We start from the raw sequence: 15,130 nt of genomic DNA on the forward strand, positions 1-15,130 counted from the left end.
CGTAAATTATTGGTTTTCTCTTATATTCATTATTGCATGATAATCCCCATAAAATTCAAAGCATTACGTATTCTATACTTGATATATTGTTAACATCAAGATCTGTATTGATTGTATGTGAAGTTTGACCTACATACCTTGATGGCTGAATATCGTGCATTCTACTTATTAAATAAATAATTATTGAAAGAGTACGTACGTACTCGTATAATCTGTACAGAATGCATCACAGCTTGTTTAAAATTATATTCTCAAATAATTAACAAAACAGTGGATGTTAATTGAAGTAAAGAAAGAAAGTGCGGAAGGGATTATCTACTTTCTAGGTAAGCATAATAAGTTAACAATTAACAAACAATTCACGATGCAGGAAATCCTATTATAATAAAATACATGGCTATTCAGTGAAAACATTATAAATATTTATTATTATATGTTTAAGATGACTATTCATGCTGTATATTAATTATTTTTTAAATATACAGAGTGTCTAGAAATTTCTGTCATTTGAAATAACTACCAAACGCGAGAGTAAATAACACGAAGAGGTGTTTTTTAAGCTTTTTTTTTACGTGGATTATAATAAATATAAAAATTTCAGTTAAAAATTTTCACGTCGCGTTTTTTAAATGGAACACCGTATTTTTGTTCTCGTACGATGAAAGGGCCGAGGACGAATTCGATGCCCTGTTTTCAAGTGGTCTTGAATTAACGCAACGTCGCAACAGAGGAAATGTCGAAACACACAAGGGCTGAGTTTTTTGTTTCTCTATTTTTTCACTTTACATCGCACGTTCGAAATTCGCATATCGGTTAAAACGCTGCAGCACTCTGTTTGAAAATGGAGAACAACCATTTGTTTCGATACACCTACGCGTGTGACACCATACGCGAAAAGCATTGTCTACGAAACAGGACCAACAGCTCTTGAAAATAGGAAGAATCGAATTACTGATACACATGCAAGTGTAGTAGAACAAATGGTTGAAAAATTTGTCCGTTTCAACGATACTTTTTCTACATATAGCGACGTTGCATCAATTCAAAATTATTTGTCAGTAGCGTTTTGAATTTTTCTTTTTTTTTTTACTCTGTTATGACATGCGAATTAAAATGTGATATCCCATCTAAAAGATGCAAAACGACCTTCGACTGGCTTTGAAAATTTTTAACTTTAACATTTTACATTTTTACACTTCTTATTACTATTTTATTTTATTTAATTTTATTTTTAATATTTTTTTTTTCCACTTATTACATTTCTCCGTATCATCTATCGTTTGGCAGTTATTTCCAATTGCAGATATTTGTACAGACGCTACATATTTGGTGTAAACATTTGGCAATCTCTGTGTACATTTTCACATTCGTCTCGATCAATATAATCACGATAATTGCGTCTCATTGGTGTATTAATGACATTTCAGTGTTTTATATAGGATACAGAATGTATGCGAAAATGGATTGATAAATAACGCTCACGCGTCACGTAGCTCGAGGACAAAAATAGATGCAATGGTACCGGTAAGCCGGGAGCTTGTAGCTTCATTCCTCCCCTATACCATACCAAAAATCAATAACTGTACATGACGCAATTACAGATACCGTTTATGGGGAAGTTGAATATTGACACGATGTCAACGAGACTCAAGCAACGTGCAATAATCGATTTAATAACGAGAAACGTTATAACTGTTATATTATAAAATTATTACCGAATCGATAATGAATAGCCGAGAGCAGCAGTTCTGTATTTACGCCTTACCTTCAGCTGCCGAACATATGAATTAATGGATTCAATATAGTTTGTAATAGCAATTACCATAAAAGCTTATTTACACTATGGTGGATCATTCATTCACCGCACAAATTATTTGTTTTGCGTAGTACCGCATGACACACACATTTCATATGCGGGCGCACAGTAAAGTTAAATTATTAAATGAATTTACACAAGCCAAGTTCAATTACAATTGTATGTAGCACCTTTTCCGAGGAATCAATTGCCAGTATCCTTCCTTAACAGAGTTGCCAACATGTTCAAAGCAAATTGGAAATCTCAAATTGCGCTCTGCCATGGTATTAGTTTAGAATATTGCCGTTATTATTTGAACTTAGTTAGTTAATTGGGAAGCGAGAAACTACAGGCAACTATAATCGAACTTCACTTAAGTGAATTCGTTTAATTATCGCGTTGTATTTGGCGCCCCTTTCTCAAGATCGATTGGCGAATGTTTAAGACATCTAATACCAACGGACAGAATGTGAATTTAATTCTAACAAAAGGGGAAGAATTAAGATTTATTATTATGCTTAAACATATTATAATATAAGGCATTCAATAATATTCAAATTGCGACTTCTAAACGGATTACAGATTTTTCCTGACAAAGTTCCACCGTTCCCTCGAAAGCCCGTCATAATTCCTTCGGGAACATCTCTTAAGCGTTTCAATGAAATTGTCGAGCACAGCACTCTTCTGGTCCCCAACAAACTCAATTTCAATAGAACTACATTTAGCATTAATTATATGCGTAAGATGGGATTTATTCAAATCATGTCGTATAATAAATATTCACAAGATATATGTATACATTAAATATATTGTAATTTCTGTTTTCAGCAGTTTCGCTACTTTTATATAAAACAATATAAAAATGTAAATGTATGTAAGGTGGTTGAAACGACATAGCGAGATCATAATATCGGTCAATAAATATTTAAATATTTTTGTGCTAAATATATTATAAAAAAAAATATATATGTTTATATGTACTTGTATTAAATATTTGTAAATTCTATATACATTATTAGATTGATTGCAAACTTTACCGATGACCGTAATAGTCGTCTACGTCGGTTAAAACTAAATCATAGATATTTATGCAAATTTTTGTAAATTTCAATATTAAATTTTTGTAACTTACAGAATGGAATTTAAAAAATGTTGCATCTACTAAATATTATAAAATCTACTATGTTCTCAATGGAGTTTACAATAAAACTTTACCGTTGAACAACGATCGTCTAAATAAACATAAGTCTGGCGATGTAATTAAACCTGTGTTTTATTTTGAACTACTGATAACGATGAAACTTTTCATGTTGACGATGGTATAAAGAGATACGTGCATCCGCAAAACGAGCAAATGTAGGAAGCGAGTAAATAAATTTCAGAATTGTTAAATATGAAAATTACCGTTACACTGTGGATTTTATCCAACATCATGTATTCTGAACACGACTAAAGGATTAAAACCCCGACAGATATTTGTTTCGTCCGAAACAAATATATATATGTATATATATATATATATAGAGAGAGAGAGACAGAGTAACATAGATATGTATAGTAACATAATCTCTAAGCGACCTTCATCTCGTGAAGTTTATGCCTATCGAGATCGCAGGTTTTAGCAAACGTGGACGTTGAAACCAAAGAATATAAGGAAATATCTTCTATTGCAGTAATATCATTTATCCCTTACTTTCTCTTAGATTATCGTCTTTCACTTGCTTCGGCTAATTCATTACGAACGGTACTCGACTCGCTGACAAATTGAAAGCGATTACGTCTTCGGATCCTCTCGCGTGTCGTTTCAGATTTCAGGTTTAATTTTCGAAACTAAATTCCACTTCAGGATCTTCTTACGTTATATACATAACCCTATTTTATCATTAATTATTCCAGGCGATAGAAAGCAGAAATGTATGTAGTTGTTCGTGTGCTAAAATGGCCTTGTAAATTCTAAAAAAAAAAAAAAAAAGAAAAAAGCCTTGGAAAAATGAAAAAACCTTTCTCAATACTGGCCGAATTTCATGTAAAATACTTTTCACGTTGTCACAGTTGAAAGAGATATTTTAGTAGACTTACTCGGATGGATCACCTAGCAGATTACTACACACATACGTTCATCCATATACACACACACATACGCTTCTACTATCGTGAAACATATTTTGCGTTAGTTAAAAACTACGCGTAGGAGAAGAAAACATTTTTCCACACAGTTGTTTGTAATACAATTTGGACGAGATATTTTGCAACGCAATATCGTTTACATGACGCTTTGTACGAGATAGCTCGCAGAGAAATATCGCTCATGTGGCGCTTTGAACGTGATATGTATGTTACACGTTTTTCACTAGAAAGAAAGATCTCGCAAATTCGAGGAACGAATCTCACAGAATGATTCGCAGAAAAATTAATTTGTAAAATACTGCGTATTTATGAATATAAAAGAGCATCGGTTTCCACGAACAAGTAATCCTATTCCTTTGTCGTATGAAATAATTCAAAGCACGGTATTATGCATAATGGTACGTTACAATCGTTACAAAAGTACCTCGTTTTTTCTACGTAACTCATTCTCCTCACAACGTACGCAGTATTTTGTAGGATGGCATTTCTTTATCGTAGGAGCTATTTTCTTAGGGAAACATCGAGATTTAATGCAAAAGAGGAACTTTTTCTGAGATCTTTTTGCTTTGTGATAAAAATTTTCAACTGGTGTAAAATACTTCTTTAATGATCCAGAAATAATGTCTTCTTTTATCTCGCGAAAAGTTTTTCCATCTTCGTGACAAGAGAATATTACAAGACAATTAAATATCGTTATGTTAAGCAAATGTAGAAAATACTTCTCGTGCCATTTCATAAATTTACTTATGGTCAGATTCTCCCGTAAAATTTGATGGATTTCATTTGCTCCACTCATGTATGTGTTATAATCTAGAACGACATTGAGTTTCTGCCGGTATTGTCCCGTACCGTGATCGATATTAGTTGACATCACCAAGCGAGGAGAATGTACAGTAGCAAGGGTTGATACTAGCTTCTTGTCTTCCCACGCACAAAAAGCCACCGTTTCGCTATATCTGACTAGCATTTGTCCTTTTTTCAATTTTTTTATATCTCTTGCAATCGTCCCGTAACGTGGCATTTCCTTTCGTTTTAGACGTACAATACCGCAAACGTTAGTTCCATTTTTATGTAATATTTCGTACAAGGCAGGAGACGAATGGTAATTATTGAGGAACAGAGTTCTTCCTTGTTGAAGCAAATGTTTCGTTAAATGTAATACAATTGAACCGTAGGCATCAAGTGGTTTGGAATTCAAGTCACGTAGCAATTGTCCACTGGCAATTGTATACATAGCCAGTTTCACATTCAGCCAAAACAAAGGTTTTTAGTCCAAAAGTTGCTCGTTTGTTAGGAATATACTGGTTTTATGGCAGTCTATCTTCCCATAGCATCACGCTTTCATTAACGACGATATTTCTTTCTGGCCGATACGCGCTTTGAAAGCGTAACGGTAATCTGTCGATAACAGGTTGTACTTTGTACGTTACATCGATGTCTTTTCCATTTATTTTTCTCATTATCCTCGTCGTTAAAATTTAAGAATCGCAGGATTCGCAAGAATTTGTCTCGTGACATAACGTTTCTTATAAATTGAAAGCTGTACATGGGATCGGTATTCCAATACATAGAGATCGTAGGTAAATGGACTATACACGTGCAAATAATAATAGGGATGGCGGAATACATATCAGTAACGGTAATATTATAAGGAACCCTGGAGAAACCGTATTTCTCGAACGAAGCGAAGGAAATATCCCGCGTATTCGTTTATTAGTCAACGATATTGCGTCGACATATGTGTCTCTTTCGTGTTCCAAAGCGATTAACAACATTTGAACCTGAGATATTTTGTTCAAAGCATCGCATGAATAATATACCGTGAGGTATTTCGTATAAAGCGTTATACGAAACGACATTGCGTTGTAAAATATTTCCTTCTCAAATACGAGAGGATTAAAAGCATAAACATAACAAATGGAATATTGAAACGACGAACAGAATAACAGAGACTGTTTACTTGGAGGTATAAAGTCTGATGAATTTGTTTTGTCCTTGTTTATCTTATCGATTTGAATTAAACGTAATTACCTTTACGTAATTATTATGAATACCTTGTACAGAAACCACTGTACGTTTCAAAAGTCTAAGAAATGAATTTTCGTTTGCAAATTTCACCTATAAATTAGTATACACAAGCAACTTGTACATGCAGATAGAGAAATTCCACTTATTTCCTTGCATTTTGTTTTAAGGATGAAAGGATAAAATGGCTGAACGTAATAATCCTTCTTTCATACCAATTTAATGTAAGAATCGTATCGTTGAATAAACACAAATACCTACAAATCGAAAAATTCTGTTTAAATGAATATGTATGTATACATACATTTACAATCAAGTTCCATGAATTCGTATCCATGAATTGAAATTATTTTCATATATTCGAGAACAAAAGGACACGTATTTATACGTAACTATCGATACTATAGATTTATACGTAACTATATATAAGGAAAAAGTATGCTTGTTTCTTTCGTGAAATGCAGATATACACAATTACGTATAATTTCATGGTAAATAAATGTTTAAATAAATATTGCAGAGAGTAATTAGTCGATATACCAATAAGTATTTAAGTATTTATAAATATCGTGTACCAATAAGTATTTATATTTTATTTATTTCATATTTTTAATTTTCTCTTTACGTCAAAAGTTCTCTTCTCCTATCTCAATTATCCCAGAACTTTTCAGGTTTTTCGGCGAAAAACTTTATTGTATAATTTCTTGTGTCGACCAAAGAGTTACAGTCTTTATCATTAAGGGAATTTTGTAATGACCTGAATAGGGGAAAATTTGAGGGTCCAACGTCTGTTGAACACGGTGGGCGTGCTTCAACATCTTTTGTCGAGTAATCAAAGACGCGCAAAGCCACGCATTGTTCTGACGAAACTGAAACTTCTGGACGTTTTTGTTCAATTGCTGTCTCTAATTCGTCTCATTGCGAGCAATATCCTTCCGAATTTATCGTCTGGTCGTTTGTCGTCATAAACAGCGGATATATTGTTTCCTACTTGTGTAGCATTTTTGCCTTTTCGGTAAAAGAAAAGCATCAAATGCCTATAATGCACTTTGTTTCCTTCCATATTTAGATTTGAAACTAACAAAAATTAATGTATTCTAAGCAAGCCTTTTTCTAAAGATGCATCAAATATCACCTTTTACGATATGTACACAATTCATTTGTTTTCAATCATTCTGATATATTCAGACCTGATTTAATGCCACCTACTGAACATCGGCACGAAATTTCCCAACAACCCAATGTATCACGTAATATATAATTTAAATATCTTTATAAAACAATCTCGTAACTCCTGTATATATTGCGTATGATGGAGGCAGACATAGTTTTGCTTCTTTCTCCTTTTTATAATTTATCACGTGTCTGATAAAATCTCATACGAATAGTTCATAGAAATGACTCAAATCTAATTTCTATATCACAATATCGAATCTTGATTCTGTAAGTATGATAATATAACCATAGTGTTCAAAGAATAGGAAATCAAAATATATGACTATTTCAGCTTGTTGAAACAGTTTAATAATATGTAAAAATACAATTTTATAGTTTACATGTACATCTATGTTTATATGTATGTAAGTACATATATACCATTGATCGTTTTAGATAATAAATGCTGTAAACACACTGTAAAATAAAAATAGGGATAAATAGAAGCTTTTTAAGTTTATGTAATATGTAAATAGCAAATCTGAAAGATCCTAAGAAGTGTATCAGAAAAAGTATAGAATCCAAAAATGACCAAATATTATTTCATTTTATAAGAGTTTTATTTGAAGAAGCTATTACATCTTTATATACTGTAACATTAAATTTGAATACAAGTTTATCTTAGGATAAGTTAAGTTAGTAATTTTGTTATATACGTACATAAAATAATACAAAATATATAAAACTAAATTCTATTTGTTTGTTGCTCATATTCTGGAAATATATAAGTGGAGTATAAACATATAAACATATTGTGAAGTTCTCTGATTTTAATACCACCCAATATCGATAAATGTTATATATATACATATATATATATATATATGCAGTATCGAGGGAAAACCCTAAGAAATTGAGATCTACTTGACCATGGATTGTTCACGTCTCTGAAACTTGTGCGTGCCGGGCATACCGGAGTCATGCTATAAGGGGAGGCCGTTAATTAATTGAGAAGCGAGTATTGTCAGGTTGCCAAGGAGTGTGGTCAGCGTGAAAAAGAGCGTTGGAACCGTTGTAACGAGAGTAGCGAATGACAAATGGTGACTACGTGTATATAGATTGGCCGTACATCATACTTGATTTTGTGTTGACGTGAACGATATTAAAACCTACTAGCACTATACTCTCCCCCATTACATTACACGATATATATATATATATATATATATATGTGTGTGTGTGTGTGTGTGTGTGTGTGTGTGTACACACACACACACACACCCCATATATCGTGTAATGTAAAACTTATATACTCCTCTCCGTACCTCTCTGTACCCCTCGGATCAATCTTTGTTTTTAAAGAGAGCTATTCATTTACTTCATACCTCTATTAAGTACACGCCCTTGCCCTGACCGTGACCGTGTCACGTAAAATAATAATGAATTTAAGGAGAAAAGAAACTTTTATTTTTCTCTTTTGTTTACAATACACTTCCGAGCTCTAGACGTGACCGTTCAAGACTATCTGACTGCTCCACTGCTCTTACTGAGGAAAACTCGGTGTGGGTGTTCCCTTTGGAATTCAGAACGCGGATTCGTTGTCCACACTTTTTGGTGGAAAAGTGAGGGTAATGATCCGCGATGCCCATTGGTAAATGAATTAGGTAGTAAAGACAAGGAGAGCTAGATATGGCTCGTGGGCATCCTTGTTCATGGGAAAACTCTTATCTTGCCAGACACCCGCTTTCTCCGTATTAGGTTAGGGCGTGCAACAAACATAAACCGAAAATGTTTACGTGAAGGAAACTGAAACTGAACAGATTCGGTTTATGTCGTCTTCCTAGGCCTGTTGCGAGTTAATAGAACAATAGATAGGTCTTGGCGTCCGGACTACGGGGAATCTCGCAAGGACCGTCACATCTGGCGTGCCACATGGTAAAAAGGAAAATTGATTCGTGACAACCGCGTCCCATTAATCTAGGGCATCCATAAATCTAGGGCACTCATAAATCTAGGGCACCCATATTCGGATTAAATCATAAATAATTATTTCTCAGCTTTATTATTTAAATACAGCTATAATAATAATAAAAAAAAACTGGACTAAAGTATCGGGGACCTTTCCAAACATTTCAAAAGAAAAACTCCAATGTCCTTTCATCTCCGACATATATGTATATATATGTTAAAATGTCACACCTACTTTTATCATCAAGTGACATTAAAATCAGAAAATCGAGCAAAATGTCATAATCCACAATTATGCTTGTTTTATCTTTAGTTAAAAAACACAATGTATTGCGTTATCACATTCTCTGCAATTTCTGTATTATTAGCGAGAAGGGAGGTAGTATATTCAGGTAGATTACGAAAGGAACTAATATAATTGTGCTCGACAGAGATGTAACAGGTGCAACTACGCTGCGTGTTATTCATAACGAACAGTGCTTCGGCATCTCGAACATCTACACATCTTGATTTGCAAATAGCTATGCACAGTTGCAACAGATTTAATAAGGTCTCAGAACACTTAACTCGTCCTTCAACGTTTTACAACTTGCAAGATTTCTACGTTGAAAGATACATTATCAATTTGCCAATAAGTTACTTTCAAACACAAACTTATTATTTGTATATTAATTGTTGTTAATATCTTCTCTCATTATAGATATACTTATTATTATTATTATTTTTTTTTGCATCGTAATAATTATTATTACGCGTTTTCTTATTATCTGAATGATATAATTTTATTACAATTATTAAGTTGTAAATACTGAATTTATTCAAAAATAATGAAGCAAAGATAATTGTTCAGAATCAATTAAATGTATGAAGCAAATTCAATACATTGTACATTATGCATCGCAACATTTCTTTCGTTACAAAAAAAAAGTTATTAATTCATGAATTTAATTAGTACTGATTAGTATTTTTCTTCTCAACTATAAACGAGTTATATAAGACCTATGCTTAATGAAAGGATATATCTGTTACCCACATAAACTCGTTATTCTCAATAAATTGCAGACATTCGATATTTTATTAAGTTTCCTCATCCACTAGCAGCAGCTCATCAATAATGAAAGTTCGTTATTGATCCAAGAATTGATATATCATAAAGAGTATGTGCGTATAGCAGCATCGAGAAAATGTTCAAAATCGTTTCTTTTTTCTTCTTTCTTTTTTCTTCGAAAACGAAGCGTCTTCGACTTGTTTTCTCACGATTGTATGAAATAGATACAATGGCTCATAAAAGTATTTTGCAACTACTATTTTTATGATAGAAAAGCCAAAAACCAATCTTAAAATATACATAAAAGTTATTTACAAACATATATTTAATAAAGATTAGCACACAGCATTAATAGCCTCCTTGGTATGCCTAGAAAAAATCTCAAAAGTGATTCCAGTAAATATTTAGGCTTATTTCATACATATGGAAAATGTTTGATGAAATGTTAAATGACTGTTTAAATACTTTATTGATTTCTACAAAATATCTGCATACTTGTGTTAGGTGTTTTGTAATATCTATGTATATTTTCAGATTTGCTAAAAACTTTACCAATATAGCTATGACAATCGGATTTTGTTACAATACTAATGACATTTCAAAATGTTTCTTTCAAGACATATAGTATATTCATAAAAGGTGTCTTCTGCAAGAATATGAATACCTTCATGAGCAACTGTATAAAAAGAATGCCGTTACTTGACTCCTATTTTAATCTTCTAAAAGCTTTCCTGATCTTTCGTGGATTGAGTAATCGAGTGGGACTGATCATTGGGCGGTAATTGATGGTGGCAGTATTTTGTTGTACTAGAGTAGACGCAGTATTTCGTTGTACTCGAGTAGACGCAGTATCTCGTTGTACTTGAGTAGGTGCACTAAAACAACACATGGCAACACATTTTTTTATGGAAAAAAGATCCTGCTATTAATGTGTAAAATAATTTTATATTTTGTAGATACTTAAATTCATAAACACTAAAACGGAACGATGGTCTAGTATTGGGATTAAAATTAAATCCTTCGGACTGGATTGAACCAGGTTCCTAAAAAGGAAATCATATATTAATCATAATAATGTTAATCATTTGTAAAACACAATCATTAACATAGTTGGTATCGCGAACCTCTAATATACTACAATACAATTTTGTAAATTTCTTTCTATACCGCTGTAAAAGTGCTTTCAAAAATAGGAATACGGTAACTCTTATCAGGTCATCGCATTATTCGAAATACTGTTTATCGATAAGTCATGATAGTCATATCTTATGATAGTAGCAATGGAATTTGAAAATGTTACGTATAACGTATATAATATTAGGTTGTCCGAAAAGTTTCTTTCGTTTTATAAGGAAATAATAGATGCACAACATTTTCTGTTTTATATTATTTTACTGAATTTTGAATGAAACGAAAGAAACTTTTGCGACAGCCTAATCTATTGCTAAAAGATTTTTACGAGTGTTCGGTGTGTACAGAAGAGTGTACAAAGGGTGTACAGAATATAACAGAATAAATCGATTATCGAATATGCTAGGAAGTTTTTCAGTGACTTAATACTTTTAGTTTACTTACAGCTGTATGATCTCCTGGTGACGAATCAAAATTAAACGCGCATTCTAGAGGAATAGATGATGAAGTAGACAATTGTTGACTTTGGGTAACAGGTTGCGATGTAGAAAATGAACTTGTAGTTGGACATTGCGGAAATGCTGCTAGTTCCGGATTAGGTCCGTTAAATGTATAATCGGTGGAATCAATCGATATTTGAATCTGAGTCGATACAGGAGGTATCATATTCGTAGGAAAATTGAATCGAGTCCCAGGCATTACAGCCGGTTCAGTAGGAATGGCGTTAAATATAAATTTTTGATGTACACGTATAAGAGGCGTTGACTCGCCGGTAGACGTTCTAACAGTACTATCACCAGATACTACTGATGTCACTGACAATGTGCCACGTACAGTTGGCATCCCGAGTGTTGTATTATATGTTGTTTCTTTTTGGTTTGTTGGTGTTGAATCGCAAGCTGCAGGTTTATTTTCTAGCACTGGAGAAGTGCAAGATTTACGTGAAATTGCGCCACCAAATTCACATTGTTTATTAGATAAACTAAAAGTAGTTGGTACCAAAATCGATGATTCGGGTGTTCCAGAATTATGCAAAGTTTGTGATGCATTAGGTACTTGGAATGCTGGACTTGATAATGTTGTTGTCGTTGTTGATTTCCACCAGAAAGGCGTAGATCTACTTTCTGCGTTATCACACGCTGACTCTTAACTTTTTGACGTTGGAGAACCAAGAAACTGGCTCGTACTTGTGTCACCAAATGAATATTGTTTTTTAGATAAATTAAAAGTAGGTGGTTTTAAAATTGATGATTTGGATGTTCCAGATTTATGCAAAGTTTGTGCTGCAGTAGGTACTTGGAATGCTGGACTTGATAATGTTGTTGTCGTTGTTGCTTTCCAACAGAAAGGCGTAGATCTACTCTCTGCGTTATCACGCGCTGACTCTTTACTTTCTGACGTTGGAGAACCAAGAAACTGACTCGTACTTGTGTCACCAAATGAATATTGTTTTTTAGATAAACTAAAAGTAACTGGTGTTAAAATTGACGATTTGGGAGCTGGAAATTCAAGGTTATTCCATTTATCGGTCCATTCTTCTTGGCATGCACGTGAAACTGGTTCAAGTGTTTGTGCAGTTTTTACGTATTTATTATTTGACAATGTTAGAGCATTAAAAGCGTTGGAAATATGTAATGTATCTACTATTGTACTAGAAGTCTTAATCGCTGGAAATTCTGGCATTGAGTCTTTCTTCAGATTCTCTGAATCTTGCTTTACATCGGCCTTTGCATCATCACCTTCAATTCTTCGAAATTTATTTCTATTTTCTGAGATCGACGAAGCTGTATTTTCAGCTGTCTTTGCTGTATTTGTATTTTTTCCTCCTTCAAACATTGTCGCATATAAAGTTACTTTTAGATATTGTAACATCAATCTCCTGTTGGCCATCTCTGTTAATATCAAATTTAACATTGGCAATATTTACAGAGATAGATTTAGTCGACGTTGTACCTGGAAATGATTAAATCCTGATAGCAATATTAGCAGTACAGTTAGCTATATTACAATTTGGACAAAAATAACAGAAATAATCGAATCAACAATTAATGCAGTGAACTGTATAGAAAATGTTTTATTATATATTTCACATATTTTTATAATGTCTTCCTTTTTTAATTGTCCTCGTAATATTATACAAATTCGGAAATTTTAAATTGTACAAAATAGTAGGTCACATTAATATTCGGACCGTCTAAACCAGAATTACTTTTTAGAAATTGGACCAGAGGACTTGAATTTCTTGGAGAAGTTAAAAGGATTAGATTACCAAATGATATGGAAGATAGACTTGGAAAGAAATTGCAATTAGTTGGGATTGCGAAGAAAACAGTAATAGTCATTTGTCATGACATTTTTATCTAAACCTGTAATGACTATTACGATCTTCTAACGATACGTTTCGTAGACTTATGTAGGTTATGTACATGCTTCAAGTTTCATCGAAATCAATTGATGCAGAAAGATGTAAGAATTGTTAGATAGATGTAGAATTGATAGATGTGGAAAACAGGTTTCGTTATTTGCAATTTTATAAATATTGCAGTTTTCGCCATTTTGAATATTTAGTTTATACCAATATTGATCGACGAACATTGAGCGCACAGTAGGGGTTAATTAATCAAAATGAAACATTTCATACCACATTATTTACGACGATTAAAAGCAGTTCAGTGAGCATTTAAAGGATTAATCAATTAGAATATAACACGATTTACATATCCACATTTAACACATAGTTAGACAAGCAGAACACACAAATCTGTAGTTAACAGTTATTTTTTTTTTTTTTTTTTTTAAATAGTTTATTTAGCCAATATTTGATTTTTTGTACATTTTTGAGATTCACAATAAACAATGAATTGAGTATAGTGTGTTTAGGCAAAAGTACCGATACGCGTCGGTACGACGTAGCCATGGTCTAATATGTGTCGTGGATTTTCGGTTTTTGCGTTTATTTTTTTGTCTTTTTGGGTTTAAGTCGCTTGGTGCGTGATTTTTGTGTATTCTTGTGTGTGTTGTATTTTGTCCTGAAACTTGGCCGCAAAACAGGACTCCTCGGTGTATTACTTTTATGCGTTGTGGGATTTTTTTGGGGGGGGGGGGGGTGAGAGGAAAGGGGAGGGGTAGTTAACAGTTATAAATCAATACGAATGATATATGAAATTCGAGATAAAACACAGGATAACCGAATAAGCCAACGCCCAAATCACGTTGAGTACACTCGTTCCCGTCAGTCGACTGCGAACCTCCGAGCCAAACGGACCTCTCAGCCCTAAAGAAAAAAAAGGGACAGCTGACCCAGACCCGAACAGTGCGCGCGCCAACTAGACAATCTTTCGCGTAGAGAAAGTCTAAGTGGAAAAAAAAAAAAAAGAGAAAAAAGTGACAGAAAGTGGAAAATTGATTAGTGACACCATCGCTATAAATAGGGAAAAAAAATAATAACAACAAAATAAATAAAAAAATAGGCGACATCGATAATGAAGCAGAAAGCAAAAAAACGGAACCCTCCGTAATCCCAACAAAAAAAACAAGTAAAAGAAAAGCAATCTCGCCAAAAACGGACAAAGAAAACAACATTAGCATAAGACTTTCCGCGCAAAAAACGCGGAAACTCAACCCACAACCAAACCTAGTGGGAAGGTCCAAAAGACTACCAGACAACCCGGAAAACACAGAAGAAGATCTCGTTCTAATCCAAAAAGAGAACAATACACAAGATCCCACCATCAAAGAAAGCAAAACCATGAAAACTACAAGAAGCCCTCCCTCACCAGTGATACCAACAAAAAACAGATTTGAAGTGTTACAAACACAGGAAACCACCATACCGCAACAACAGAATCACACTCAAACAACATCAACAAAAGAATCAACAA

The 15,130-nt window shown here is 33.4% G+C and overlaps 2 protein-coding genes across 3 annotated transcripts in view; both read right to left on the reverse strand.

The window, feature by feature from the left end:
• Positions 1–15,130, reverse strand: part of LOC132915649 (cytosolic endo-beta-N-acetylglucosaminidase-like) — a 592,431-nt gene that overhangs the window by 550,884 nt on the left and 26,417 nt on the right. The window lies entirely within an intron of this gene.
• LOC132915667 (mucin-2-like) lies at positions 10,517–13,139 on the reverse strand. The gene is made up of 4 exons (XM_060975498.1): positions 12,437–13,139; positions 11,694–12,394; positions 11,079–11,161; positions 10,517–10,993 (listed from the first exon to the last, which is right to left on the reverse strand). Exons 1-4 carry the CDS (start codon positions 13,137–13,139, stop codon positions 10,825–10,827), a joined length of 1,656 nt encoding a protein of 551 aa, XP_060831481.1. The 3' UTR covers positions 10,517–10,824.

This window comes from Bombus pascuorum, unplaced genomic scaffold (genome assembly GCF_905332965.1).
Source record: "Bombus pascuorum unplaced genomic scaffold, iyBomPasc1.1, whole genome shotgun sequence".
Classification (NCBI taxonomy): domain Eukaryota; kingdom Metazoa; phylum Arthropoda; class Insecta; order Hymenoptera; family Apidae; genus Bombus; species Bombus pascuorum.